We start from the raw sequence: 14,874 nt of genomic DNA, 5'->3' as shown, positions 1-14,874 counted from the left end.
GCGCTCAAGAAAGCTTGTTTTGTTCTCAAGTTAAAAAAAAAAAAGATCAAGGCAGGAAACCCTTCTTCTACCCTTTTCATTTACCCACATCCTTAACCTGAGAGAGTGACTCAGAATCCTCCGCCTCAAAACTTAACCCCAAAAGTTAAGCTGATTTTGGGGGGCGGGGCAGGGAGGGCCCAAAGGGTTAAATCGCAAAGGCAAGAGAAGGGCGGAGAAAAGGACTTTGCAACCGCGTTGGCCACTCCCCAAAGGGGAAAGGGGTGTGGGGGAAACCCCTAGCGCCTGGAAGAAAGCCTATTAGAATCGAGGCTCGCTGGGCGAGGCCTCCAGGGGGCAGGCGATTCTGGAGACTTGCAGCGGGGTGCAAGCCCAGCCCCTGTTGCTTCTGCGGCGTTTGCGGCGTCAGCAGCCTTGCCAGTTTGCCCTGCGGCGCCCGCAGCTCCTGCGCTCGGTCCGGTCCCCGCGTGCCGACCCCGCACCTCCACCCAGGCTCCCTCAGTCTCCTGCCCAGCCAGCGCCTCCGGCATGTGCGCTGCCCACATGACGCCCCTGGCGCACATCTTCAAAGGGACTTTCGTCCATTCCACCTGGACCTCTCCCATGGAGGTGCTGCACGACCACATCCTCGGCGTGAGCGAAGCTGGCAAAGTAAGCGTCTGGGCTGGGTGCGCGGGAGAAGGTGGTCTGGGACGGGCAGAACCCCAGGAAGTGGGGGAGGGGGGGCTGGGTGTCGAGGGCTGGGACTTCGCTCCTGGTCCGTGACAGGCTGGAGCCAGGCGGAGGAGAGTGAACTCCGGGATGCTGAGAAAGGACGGAATGAGAGCAACGCGGGAGTTGAACGTGACCGAGCCTGCCTCTTTGCCACGTCTGGCTGAAATGCACCCCGATTACCCTGGCATCAGGTTTAGCCCCGGGTTTTGTTAGTTTCTAGAAACCTCACAGTTTGGTGTAACATCTGTCACTTTCCCCGGGCTCCGTTTTCTCTAAGCTGGAGGACAGGTAGCAGTGGCCGGTGCTGAAAAAGAAAACCTGGGACTTGATCATTGCTTAGGAAGAAATGTGTAAACCTAGGGGAAGAGAGGGCGTTGGGCTGCTTGAGTAGACGCCACTAAATGACTAATTACTTGTGTTACCAGCTCTGATTGCATAGAAGTGAGCTGGTGCTTCCTGTAAACCGAAAAACAACTTGCAATATTTAAAAAAAAAAAAAGGGAAGGAAAGAAATTATTTTATAACAATGACTGTTTTCATCGGTACCGCACTTGTATAGTTTACACTAAGTTTAGGGAAGTGGAGACTTCCCTGTCGCCATACAGAATAGGAATGAATCTGGGAGTACCCCAAGTTCACCCCTGATCTCTAGTGTTGCAAGCAAAAACAGAGCTACACCTGGATGACTTGTCAAACCTAAGAAAATGTATATATCTATAAATGCTAGCAAGGGTATTTTCAGTTTTGAATCTTGCCTCTGAAATCTAATGATTAACCAAAAAATTCATCCCTTTAAGTGTTTTAAACATGATTTAAAAAAAAAACCGTACAAATAAACATCCTGGCTGTGGATTTCTAGGAGATCTGCTATTGTGTTACCTAGGTGATGGAGCACAGCTTCCAGAAACTTGAAGATAAAATGCACTCTCCCTGGACTGGTTGGTTGCTTTAGGGAGGTGGAGGTAATAAGTTTATGATACTGATGGACTCATGATGTTTGACCCCAGAATCATGCAGATTGGAGTAGAAAGATAAAATTTTTTTCTTTATGTGAGAAAAAAAGATAATTTTTTTGTACCCGGGTACAGTGCTTTGCATATCATGGGTACCCCCAATTTTTTAAATTAGTGATTGAGTTGAATTAACCACTGAAACTGTGCTATGGTTAATTACACTGGACTACCACCTCATGCTCTCAGGGAAGGTTTGGCACTAAGCTAGTTTGGAAGAGGTAGCTGAAATTTTCACTGAAAAATGTAAGAGCAAGATTTGGGTTAAAATCCCTCCTTTGAGGTATTGTATGGCCTTGGACAAGTCACTTAACATGTCTGAGCCTTAATTCCTTTATCTGTAAAATAAAAATGTTAATTACACTTGCCCTACCTACCTCCCAGGGATGCTGTGTGGGAAGTCTTTAAGCTCTAGATAGATGTGAGAGGTTACTGTGAAAACTTAAAAATGTGTCAGATGCAACATGGTGCTGGATTTGAAGCCCAAATTTGAAGCTGGTTTCAAAGCTGCCTTATCTTGAACCTCAGTTTCCTCATTTGTAAATGAAGGAGTTGGACTAGTTTATCTCTGAAGGCCTTTTCCAGCTCTACAGCTGTGGTTTCTACATTAATTCATCACAACTAGCTGTTTAGCTCCTCTGTTTAGCTCTGTCCATTTTTTCAGAATTTGGTTCAATATGGGGCAGGCTCAGGGTGATGGATGGTGACTGAGAAGGATAGAGAAGAGAGATTTAATCATCTACAGAAATTAGTCACATTTTTTCTAGGTTCTACAGAAGGATTTGAAGATAGGGCTTAAGTAGCACTACTGGTAATTACCAGTTAAAATTCAAAGCAATATTTAGATAGCATTTCACAGCTCACAGTGTTATATCAAGCTAAGTAAAAATTGAATGAATGTAAGAATGTAAGGTCAGGGTGATTGGTACATTAAAATAGTTGATCAATGGATCAAATGTTTAGTGAGCTTCTGTTAGACACAAGGCACAGCTCCAATTAGAGCTCTTGCTAAGGAATTTCTGTATAATGTTTGGTGCATCATGTATCTTTAGTATTTTTCCTCAGTTCTAAGTTGCTGGATACCTTTGCTTCTATAGCATTGCTATGATGAATCATTTATTAATTTTTTTAAATGCATGGAGCTCTGGGGGGCTAGAAAATGTCTTCCCATGTGAACACACGAATACTCTGAATCACATCATCTACTAATCCTTTAAAGAACCCCTAGAGGGTGTGTAAGTAGCACTGAACAGGTGCTAGGCTTGTGTGTTGATTGTGAGCTCAATTCTCTTTAAGCCAAAGAAGGTGAGAGGTACCTGGAGCAAAAGAACTGTCCTATGCTCAGCCCCACCTCCACATGGATTTCTTCTCTCCTCTTCTCTTCAATCTTAAGCTGGGCATTACATTACTTTTAGAGTAGGAAGAAAGAGCATGCGACCGTACCTTCTACCCCAGTCATAGAAAGCCAAAGCAAGAGTATCTCTGTATGCATGGAGATTTTCAGGCCCAAAGAGTGACTCACCATAGTAATTAAAGGTCAATCAGAGTGAATTCATCAGAAAACTAAATGAAAGCTAGTCAGCTAAATAAGCTAATTAAAAAATCTTACATTTCATACTTGTATTTTATATATTAGACTAAGCCAGAAACAGATTTTGTAGCTGCCTGGTGTGTGTGTGTGTGTGTGTGTGTGTGTGTGTGTGTGTGTGTGTGTGTGTGTGTACACTGGAGGCTTTTCTAGAACTAAGATATAGATTATGTATGTGTGTGTGTGGGTATACACACACATCTATGCATGCATATGTAATATGTATATGACACATGTGTATATATGTATATGATATATACATTCATCATATACATGCACATGATATAGCACTCAGGAGCCATGAGCATAGTATCTTGCTCATAGTAAGTACTTAAATAGTAGGGCAGTTGAGTGGTGAAGTGGATTGAGTTCTGGGCCTAGAGTCAGGAAGACTCATCTTTCTGAGTTGAAATCCAGCTTCAGATACTTCCCAGCTGTGTGACCCTGGGTAAGTCACTTAATCCTATTTGCCTCAGGTTTCTCATCTGTAAAATGAGCTGGAGAAGAAAATGGCAGACCACTCCTCCATCTTTGCCAAGAGAACCCCAAATGGCATCACAAAGAGTTGGATAGGACTGAAAAAAATGACTAAACAATAAAAAAGTGCTCAGTAGATCATAGACTCATAGATTTAAAGTTGAAAGGGACTTCAGAGGCCTAGCCCTATCCTTACATTTTACAAAAGAAGAAACAGAGACCTCAGGAGGCTAAGTGACTTGTCCAAGGTCACATGGGTAGTAAACATGAGAGGTAGAATTGAACCAAGGCCCTCTGATTCCAGATCCAGTGCTTTCAAGATATGCTTAGGGATTGGTGGTTGGAGCAAATTCATTTGGATGGCTGGGGTGGTATGGACACTGCCACTTGTGGTTGAAGTAGACAGGATACAGGTAATGGGAGTTCAGCATGTTGAGGATAGTGAAGAGCTGGGAGGCCAGAGTATTTAGAGGGAACAAGGATTGTAATGGATACTAACTGAGGATCCAGAGTGGCCTAGAAGTACTGAAATGACTGACTTCACTCAGAGGATCTGAGCTCAAATCTTATTCTAGTCAATCAATAATCAAGAGGCATTTATTAAGCATCTGTTGTGTGCCAAGCACTGTGTCATGCCTTAAGGATAAAATACAAAGACTAAAACAAGCCCTATTCTCAAATAACTTATATTCTAATTAATAAGAAAGGAAACTGACATTTATTAAGCACCTACTATGTGTCAGGCACTGTGCTAAGCACTTTAAAAATATTCTCTCATTTGATCCTCACAGCAATCCTGGGAATTAGGTGCTATTACCTTCATTTTACAGAGGAAGGTACTGTGATAGACAGAGGTTAAGTGTTTTCTTGCCCAGGATCTCATTGCTAGGTAGCTCTGAGGCTAGATTTGAACTCAGATCCTGACTACGGGGCTGGTGCCCAAAGCAGTGAGCCACCTAGTGGCTATCTAGGTGAGGGAAACAATAAGTACATATAAGCATATACAGAATAAATATAGTGAGAATACAAATAAATGCAAAGAAATTATGTAGAAGGTGGTTTGGGAAAGAGGAGTTGGGGGAGGGATCAGAAAAAGCTTCATGTAGAAAATGGTGCTTGATCTGAGTCTTGATAGAAGAGTGGGGTTCTGTGAGGCAAGGGTTTGTGTCGGGCATTGAATATAGAGATGGGGCATGGAGTGTTGTGCATGAGGAACAAAAGGAAGAGCAGTTTGTCTGGATCTGGATATAGGAGTGTACAGTAAGACTGGAAAGATAAATTGGGGCCAGGTTGTGGAGGTCTTGAGAAGCTAACCAAAGGAATTTATTTTTATCTAAGAGGCATTGGATAGCCATTGGAGTAAGATAGTCAATTTTGCACTTAAAGAAAATAATATTGGCAATAATATGGAGGATAGTCTGGAGTAGAAAGAGACTTTAAAGCATTGAGACCAATTAGTAGGCTGTTGTAGTAGTCCAGGTGAGAGGGGATGAAGGTGGTGGCAGTGTGAGTAGAGAGAAGGGGTTGAATGAGAGGGATGTTGGAGATGCAAAGAGTGAAGGCAACAGATGTAGACAGCTTTTCCTAGGAGTTTAGCTGAGAAAAAGGAGAGAGAGTTTGAGGCCATATAGGACCTAATGAAGATTTAATAAGGATGGGGACCCAGACTTGGACATGTTTCAAAAGACAGTAGATAGGGACAGTTTGAAAGTTGGAGAGAGAATATGACCGTGCTTGCAATCTGCTGGAGAAGACTAGGGGTGGGGGTGGAGGATAGGATCAAAGGCATATGTAGAGAAGGGTCATCTCATAAGAGACTGGGAGATAGGAGGAGAAATTGGGTTTGATGTCAAGGGTTTTGAGAAGAAGAGAAGAGAGAATTCATGTTGAATGACCTCAGTTTTCTCAATAAAGAGGTGAGGTCCTTTTGTGAGAGAGAAGGGGAAGGGAAAATGTGGCTGACTTTTCAAAGAAAGAGAAGATGTGGAATGGCCTCTATGGGGGGGTTAAGATAAGGAAACCAATTAAGGAACAATAAAAGGATTTCCTTGTTGCCATAAGGGCCCAGTTGAAATTGAGTAAGGTGAATTTATAGTATGCTATATAATCTGAGCCTTATAAGGGCAAACAACTTTGAAAGACTTAAGAACTCCATTTAATGCCATGACCAAGCCTGATTCCATGGGCCCTTGATGAAACATGCTTTCTACCTCCTGACAGACAGAGGTGATGAACTCAAGATGCAGAATGAGGCTTGTTTTCTGGTTGTGGACAACATGGGAATCTGTTTTGCTCAACTATATATATATATATGTATATATATATGTATATATGTGTGTGTGTATATATATATATATATATATATTTATCAGAGGTTTTAGGAAGAGAAAATAAAAATAACTGAATTTTTAAAACCAGTCACCAGTCATCATGGTTATAATGATTCCTCAGTGCCGATTACCACCTAAGTGAAATTGGGCAAGTCACCTAACTGGCCTGGACCAAAGTTTTCCTCATATGTAAAATGATGGTGATAGATCAGAGGTCTGAAAGTGGCATTAGGAAGTGGCAATAGGGAGAGTATGTCACGCCCTCCTAGCCATGTGGGGAGGGGGTCAGATAACAGGCAGCTTCAGAGGAGGTGCTGAAAGGTGGTGTTTGGTAACTGACTGACTGACTGACTGGTGTCTTCATCAGAAAGCTAAATTTGAGTAAGATGATCATAAATCTAGAGCTGGAAGGGACACCTGGTGCTATCTAGGCCAATTCCTTCATTTTACAGATAAGGAAACTGAATCACAGAAGTTCAATGACTTGTTCAAGGTCATGAAGGTAGATGCTGGAGGTGGAATTTGATTTTGTTAACAGTAGATGGTAGTTCCAAGGAGCATAGTGAAAAGGGAAGAGTTAGGAGGATAGAGAAGAGGGAGAACTAAGGTTAAGTTGTGTAGGGATGAGAGTAAGGGGAGAGTAGCAAGGGAAAGGGATTTTCACCCAGGCAAAAAGGAGATTCTGAATCAGGGGACAGGAATTTCCTGCGTGTGTGGGAAGTACCAAGTTGTTTTTATTCAGTAATTTCAGTTGTGTCTAATTCGTCCAGACCTCATTTGAGGTTTTCTTAGCAAAGATACTGGAATAATTTGCAATTTCCTTCTCCAGCTCATTTTACAGATGAGGAATCTGAGGCAAACAGGGTTAAGGGTCACACAGCTAGTAAGTGTCTAAGGCCAGATTTCAGGAACATGAGTCTTCTTGACTTCAGGCCTTGCATTTTATCTACTGCACCTCCAAGCCACCCAAGTATCAAGTACAGATGAAGCTAAATGAAGTCTAAGGTCTTAAGTACCCCTTAAGGACCCCTAGTACACTGTACCCCAGATGATCTTGCTTCCTAAGCTGTCTGCAAGCCACAGCTGTCCTGTCTGCCCTGGAACTGAAACCAAGGACTCTGCTGTCCTGCAAGTGCTCATAGCCAGCAGGGTCCCCACCCCTCGCTACTACACTCACCGGGCGCGTGTTGGCTTCTCCTCCCTACAGCAGCAGCCCAAGACGGGTCTGGTCAGCACAGCTGTGCTTGGTGTCCCTCAACAGTGGAAGGTCCTTTCAGTCTTCTGCTCAGCCATCAGACCCCCCCAAAAAAACCAAAACCCCCATTAGAGTGGTATGCAGGTAGCTCTACAGATCCTGACTCTGAAGTGGAACCCTCTCACGCTTAGTCAGTAGTCAGTAAATATACCATGCTACATGTTTATACTGTGCTAAGTGCTGGAGGCTTCATATAAGAAAAAGACAGTCCCTGCCTTCAAGGTGTTTACAATCTAATAGGTGAAGATCGTACACAAAAGGAAACTGGAAAGGAGATAGGGGGCAAAGGGATGAGGGAGGCTATGGGTACCTGGCCCACCCTGGACATGATGTTTGTGGAGTTGAAAACAAGCAGAGCAGCTGAAGATAAATGAATTTAGCTGAAGGCTGAGCCCTTTATAAAGAAAGGCTGTGGGAGGAGTTTACTGCTCCACCCTCCAGCCTTCTAATCAGAAGGGAGTAGAAGCCGAGGGTGTTGAGGAGATGGTGAGTATCAAAGCTGCATCAGTCTCCAATTTGGTGGGATTTCAGGTGATGGACTCATTTTACAGGAGGCACGATGTTCCTGGAGCCCAAACGAAGCAGAGCAGCTGATGGTAAATGAATGGTCATAGTGATTATAATGAGAGGCAGGAGTAGAGACAGATTATTTCTCTTGGTGGGAAACATGTCAACTTGAAATAGTTATCTCTTTCTATAAAGTTTTCTTACTTTTTAGAATCACCCCACCATACTCAGCTCAGCCCAAGCCTTACTTTGAAACTATTCAAATAATGATGACAATCATAAGAGTACTGCTAATATTTTCGAATATATGAAGTAAACAATTTGACCTTATTGAGTCCCTTATAATTGGTCTTTAATGTTTACCTTATATTTCTCCTGAATGTGATATTTTCCCTTAAGTTCTAGGGTTTTTGTCACAAAAACCTGAAAGTCTTTCATTTTTTTAAATGTCTATTTTTTTTTTTTCCATTTAGGATTATACTTAACTTTGCTGGGTAAGTTACCCTTGGTTGTAACCCTGGCTTTTTTGTTCTCCTGAATATAATATTCTAAGACCTATGGTCCTTCAACAGCATAGTTGCTAGGTCTTATATAATCTTTATTGTAGCTTCATGATATCTAAAAAAAATTTTTTTTTTTGTTGTTGCTTCCATTGTTTTCTCCTTAACCTGGGAGTTTTGAAACTTGGCTCTGATATTCCTGTAAGTTTTCCTTCTGGGATCTCTTTCAGGTGGTGATCAGTGGATTTTTTCTATTTATGTTTTGCCTTATTGTTCTAGAACTTCAGGCCAATTTTTGTAATATTGTATTTTTTCATCATAATTTTCAGTAGTCTGACTATTCTACATTATTTCTCCTTGATCTGTTCTCCAGATCAGTTGTTTTTCTGATGAGATGTTTTACTTTCTCTTCTATTTTTTTAATTCTTTTGATTTTGTTTTATGATTTCTTAGTGTCTTAGAACATCATTAGCTTCCCCTTGCCTGATTCTAGTTTTCAAGGAATTATTTTCTTTATAAGTTTTTGATTCTCTATTTCAAGTTGGCTGACTTCCTTTTCTAATTTTTTTGATTTTCTTGGATTGCTCTTTTTTTTCCCTAATTTTTCCTCAATCTCTCTTACCTGATTTTTAAAGTCCTTGTTAAGTTCTTCCAAGAACTCTTTTTGTGCTTGGGATCATTTGATATTTCTCATTGAAAAAGGAGTGGCTTTTTAAGCTCCATTATCTTTCTTTGAATATGGACCCAGATCTCTGTCCCCATAGTTAACTATCTATGGTTGGGTTTTTTCTCCTTTGCTTACTCGTTTTTATTTATTTATTTTTTGTTTTATTTCGTTAGTGTAATCAAGTTTTAGTCTCAAGGTGTAGAGAATGATGCCCCAAGTCTCAGGTCCTTCTTACTGTTATTTTCTGAAGTCTGTCCTGGGGCCCAGCCTTGGGCTCTCCTCTCCACTCTTAAGCCATGGCTAGGACCCCTAGTACACTGTACCCCAGATGATCTTGCTTCCTAAGCTGTCTGCAAGCCACAGCTGTCCTGTCTGCCCTGGAACTGAAACCAAGGACTCTGCTGTCCTGCAAGTGCTCATAGCCAGCAGGGTCCCCACTCCTCGCTACTACACTCACCGGGTACGTGTTGGCTTCTCCTCCCTACAGCAGCAGCCCAAGATGGGTCTGGTAAGCACAGCTGTGCTTGCTGTCCCTCAACAGTGGAAGGTCCTTTCAGTCTTCTGCTCAGCCATCAGACCCCCACATTATCTGCAAAATGAACGTTTTTAAGGCTGAGGCTGCCTCTCAATCATCTAGCTGCCCCCAGGGCTTGTTATTTATTGATTCTGCAGAGTGGGCCTGGAGGTGTTTGCACTTCACTCTGACAGAACCTCGGCCTGGAAGTTCCTGGGGTCTTCTCACATTGTCTTAAGAGGACAACTGCTTTACCCTGTTTTTATTTCTACTGCTCTGAGGGATGTTCTGTCTTTTTTTGTGGAGGAAATTTGGAGAGCCGAAAATTTTCTGACCTATTCCACCATCTTCCCAAAATCCTTTTCTTGGCAAAGGGGTATTTAAGGATTTGAAGGGCCACGTGACTTTGTGACTCCAGAGGACAGACCTAGGGACTCAATGGGTGAAATTTATAGGCAGACAGATTTCAACTCAATTTAAGTCAGAATTTTCTAGCTTTTATATGGGATGAGAACAGGGCCTAGAATCATGATTTCATTGGTGGAGGGAACTTCCGGGTGAGGAACCAACTTCTACCAACATCTGCGCTTTCTCTGTAATTCATGGTATTAGAGGGTTATTTAAGCAGTGGTGTCAAACTAAAATAGAAATGAGGGTCACTGAACCTTACATAAAGATCCCTGTAAGCCACATATTGACTTAGAAAACCACATATTAAGATCATCTGTGTTTTATTGCATTTTTAAAAATTTTGTCTAATATTTCCCAATTATATTTTCATCTGGATGTCTCACATGTGACACATCTGGCCTAGAACACTGAGGTATTGCCCATGATCGCAAAGATAAAACAAAAACCAAAGATAGTATATGTAAGAGGCAGAACTTGAACCCAGATCTTTCTGGCTTTGAGGCTGGCTCTCTACTACCTCTCTTACTTTTTAAGTACCACCCCTTGTCGCCCCTCTTGCCTTTCAAAATTGAAATGGGCTGTTTTGTATAGCATTGAGTTCCCTGGCTATGTCCCTGTGGTGTTTGAGCAGAGGTTAGAAGTCCACTTCTCAGAAATATTATAAAAGGCATTCATGTATCGGGAGACTAAACTAGAAAAATTCCATTCGGCGTGCTGTGGACGCTGGGTTCACGAAGAGTTACATACGCCTGAACAACAAAAACTCTTAACATTGCATGATTTTGTACACACCGTGTTCCCTGTAACTCAGTGGGGGACGACAGTTACACCTGATGTTTCCTTTCTTCTCCACTGTGAGTTACTCCATCTGAGTTGCTGACTGTCATCATTTACCTTTCTTCCATTCTCTCCTCTTGGACACAATCCTGCCTCAGATGGGCACGTCAACAAACACTTTTTAAATGCCTGCTGTATGCAAGGCACTGGAACTGAGGCTGTCAAAGACTAATACCTAATCATCTCTGTTCTCAAGGCATTTATAATCGGTAAGGTTATTATATATATATATGTATATATTGTAAATATATATGAAAGTGGTTATATATATGTGTGTATGTATATATATGCACACACACACACACACATATATATAAAACCTGTTGTTATATATAGTAATCAGATAAGTATAATTCAGACTTAAATAGGGATAAATGTAAAATTGTACCCTTAGCTTAAACACCTAGAAGCAGACAGTTACAAGATGGAAGAAATATAGCAGTTGCAGTGAAGGGGACAAAGAAGAGGCCAAAGAGCTCCAGGGGTATTTGACAGGACGGAGAGAACCCATCTGAGAAATACAGGGTATCAATACTCATCTCTCCTCTAATTTTAAAAAGTGACAACATAAGGAACTCTTCATCTTGAAGAATAGAACTGAGTTGAGTTGCCTTTTCTTACCTCTGAAATTGAGTTTAATATTAGCTGGCTAAGATGTTCTTGCCTCTATATCTAAGCGCTGAAAGTGGATTTTCTGAAATGTCTATTTCTTAGTCAGGTCAGATTGCTCTTTCAGATTGTTTTTTCCAAAGACTTAACAATTGCCCACAAGAGAAATGGAATGAAAAGGCATTCAGCTTCTCAGATGGAGGAGAGCTTCTCAATTAATTCTTTGAAACATGTACCCTTCATGATTCAGAGGTGACTGATGAGGTAGCTTGCTAGGTGCCACTTATGTGCAGTAAGTTTTATTTCTTCTGGGAAACTCATGGCTATCTCTGCTGAATTGGCCTTGTTTTCACAAAGTAATTCAAGGCTCAGCAGCTTTGAGATGAGCCCATCAATTCAGTACTCACTCCTAGAATCATAGTATGTTAGAGTTGCAAGGGACTTTAGAATGCCTACTCAAATGCCTTTATTTTTTCGGATGAGGAAACTGAGGCTCAGGGAAGGGATTTGCCCCAGGTCACACTAATATAAGCTCTTTGAGGACAAGGATCCTTCTTTCCTTCCCTCCTCTCTCCTTTTCTCTTTTCCTCCCTCTCTTCTTTTCTCCCTTACTCTTTCCTTCCTTTCCCTCCTCCCTTCCTTTTCTTTCTTTTGTTCTTCCTTTCATCTCTTTCTCTTCTCTGTTTCTCTCCTTCCCCTTTCCATCCAAAAAAGATAATGCAGCAAAAAAAATTATGCCTGGATAATTGCATTTCTTCTTTTTTTTTTTTTTGGATGGCATTCATATACTGTTATCAGGGGAATGCCAAGACAATATCTCTAGATTTCAGCAAAGTATTGGACAACAGTATTTCAGGATTATGTTATGGGCAGAACAAAAAGATGTGAGCTTGGTATTAGTATATTTATGTGTATTTATAATTTCGAATAACTGGATCCAGTAAATGGATGGATGAATGAATTAATGAAAAAGTATGTATTAATTACTTTCCATGTTCAAAGTACTGTGCTGGGGTTACCAAAAAGGCAGTGCCTGCTCTTAAGGGGCTCAATTCTAATGAAAGAAAACACATATGATAAATTTCAGGTATAAGTAATATGGAAAGGCCTCCTGGTCTGTAGGATGCAGTGGCAAAGCAGATGGTAACACAATTTCTATAACATTATTTCCACTGGTAAAATCATATCCATTTCTGATGGTGCTGAAGTCTGCGGTGGTGAGAACTTTCTTTTCCAAATCTAACTCCCATTAATTATTCCTTTAGATTGTGAGTTTCTTGAGGGCAGGGACTGTTTTTGTCTTTGTATCTCCAGTGTTTAGCACTGTACCTGGCACATAGTAGGCACTTAATAAATGCTTCTTGACTGACAAATCTTCAATAGCTAGCACCTGCAGAAATAGTTGCCAGGTCCCATCTCCTCAAGGATTGATTCTCTAGATGATGGTTTCAAGGGGATAGAATGGAGAGTCGTTAATGGATTTGTAGCAAGAACACTCTAGTAGAGCACCAAAGGTCTGTCATTTTCTTGCTATTCGATATTTTTGTCAATGACTTGCACGAAGGCAGAAATTCCACAAATGTTTATTCAGCACTTACTCTATACAAAGCATTGTGCTAGGGCCTGAGCATAGAAAAATGAAAAGTCACACCACTCTTGACCCCAAGGAGCTTGTCTCAAGAAGACAACAAGGAGTGGGGGACGGGGAGGAATGTAACGTATACTCAGATAAGTATAATACAAAGAAGATATTCCTGTAGGAAGTGATGCTTGAGTTGCCAGATAAATTGAGCCTTATGGTGCCAAAAATATTAGAGGGCCTGAGCTTCCTGGATCTCAGAGACTGGCTGTTGAGTTCTTGCTCCATATGCAAGTATTTCTTTTATCACCTTCATTCCCCCAGCTCTTGAGATGAGACTGTGGGGTTGACCCCAAGATTGGAGCACCAGTTATTTACCCACTCAATTGCTTGGACACAACTCCCCTGTCACTTTAAACCCTGGCTTTCTAGTGTTTGGGAACTCTGAAACTGAGGCCCGTCCTTTCACTGACACTATTCTTAGTCATCATAAGATGCTTCAGGGCGGGGGCACTGATGAGCAAATTTCTTCCCTCTTGCTAAGTGTAGCAGGCCAACTCCCTAGTCCTGCCCCTCTGCCTCTGTGGTTCAGAGTCTATATCTGCTGACTAAAAAAAACATTTCCCTCTGCTACTACTTCCCTTACCCTCCATATCCGCCACAACTTCCTGTGTTCTATAACTCTCTGTCCTCTAATCCCATAGTGTCCTCTGGACCACCCCTCCCTATTTTTTTCTTTTATAACAAAGATTTTAGGGGTTATTATTTGACAACCAGGTAAATCACAAACCACACAGACGCTGTGAACAATTGTACATTTTTAAAATGCTAAAGTGATTTTCTTAAATGGGGAGCAGGGAAATAGGAATCTTAAGCCTAGCAGTATCATTCTTACAAAAGGCTGAAATGGGGAGCTGGGGCCATACCAGTCAAACCACTTTGCACCAGTCAACATAGGCATTTTACAAAGAAAAGTCCCCCAGGTTATATGTTTAATAAAAATCAGTCACTTCACACATTTTCCAGTCTTTTAAAACACATTAGTAAAGTTTCTGGGAGTAAATTATACCTACATTCCCAAAGATGGTGGTGTTATAGCACATGATTCTGAAATGGAGATCCGACATCAGGGAGCCGTTTTATTTAGTAAACAGTCCTTCTGAAAGACAGGATGGATACAGAAGATAAGTGATTAAAATATTAAGATTTTAAAAATTCACAACCATGACTCCAAATCACAATCCCTGTCAGCTTTATTTAATGTAACATTTTTAAAATGCCTATGGAGTATATGAATTTATATGTTGAACCTATATCAATTTACACACTGTCTTGGGGTGGGGGGAAGGGAGAGGTGGGGAGAAAATTTGGAACTCAAAATCTTATGGAAGTGATTGTTTGAAACTAAAAAGAAATAAATAACTAGATTAATTTAAAAAATACCAATGGAGTATTAAATCTGACAATACCTACTTTAATCAACATTCTGTTGATTTCCGTTTTTATAGGAAAATAAGCAACCAGTACATGACTTAAGCTCTTTTAAAAAGCATTTACAGGTATCCAAACATGTTAAAAAAAAAAAAAAGGATGAAGTAGGACTCCCTCCTTCCTAAAGTTATATTTCTAGAGCTACTAAAAATTTACATTTATAAAATAGTTGTTAAAAAAATTATGCAAGAGAGCAGCGGCGGTAACAGGACCTTGGTGTAAGATGTTAATTAGATTTGGTTTCTCTACAGCTGAATCTGAGGCTGGGACTTCCTTGTTTTTTAGTTTGTCTATTTTCTGCATCATTATTCTCGTAATTAGTCACTTGTACTCCTTTTGCTCCTTATTTTCCCCTTGTGTGAACTGGTTTATGGTTGTCTGCTGT

At 41.1% G+C, this 14,874-nt stretch overlaps 1 protein-coding gene across 1 annotated transcript in view; it reads left to right on the top strand.

Annotated features, from left to right (window-relative positions):
• Positions 1 to 433: 433 nt before the first annotated feature.
• Positions 434 to 14,874, top strand: part of GDA (guanine deaminase) — an 80,472-nt gene continuing 66,031 nt past the window's right edge. The window contains exon 1 of the mRNA XM_027839063.1: positions 434 to 651. Within this exon, the coding sequence (XP_027694864.1) occupies positions 529 to 651 (123 nt within the window). The 5' untranslated portion in view covers positions 434 to 528. The remainder of the gene's footprint in view (positions 652 to 14,874) is intronic.

The sequence above is a fragment of the Vombatus ursinus genome, unplaced genomic scaffold (genome assembly GCF_900497805.2).
Source record: "Vombatus ursinus unplaced genomic scaffold, bare-nosed wombat genome assembly UNPS02014832.1, whole genome shotgun sequence".
NCBI classification, from domain to species: domain Eukaryota; kingdom Metazoa; phylum Chordata; class Mammalia; order Diprotodontia; family Vombatidae; genus Vombatus; species Vombatus ursinus.
The sequence above is the reverse complement of the archived record's forward strand: the minus strand, read 5'-3'. Positions and strand labels throughout refer to the sequence as shown.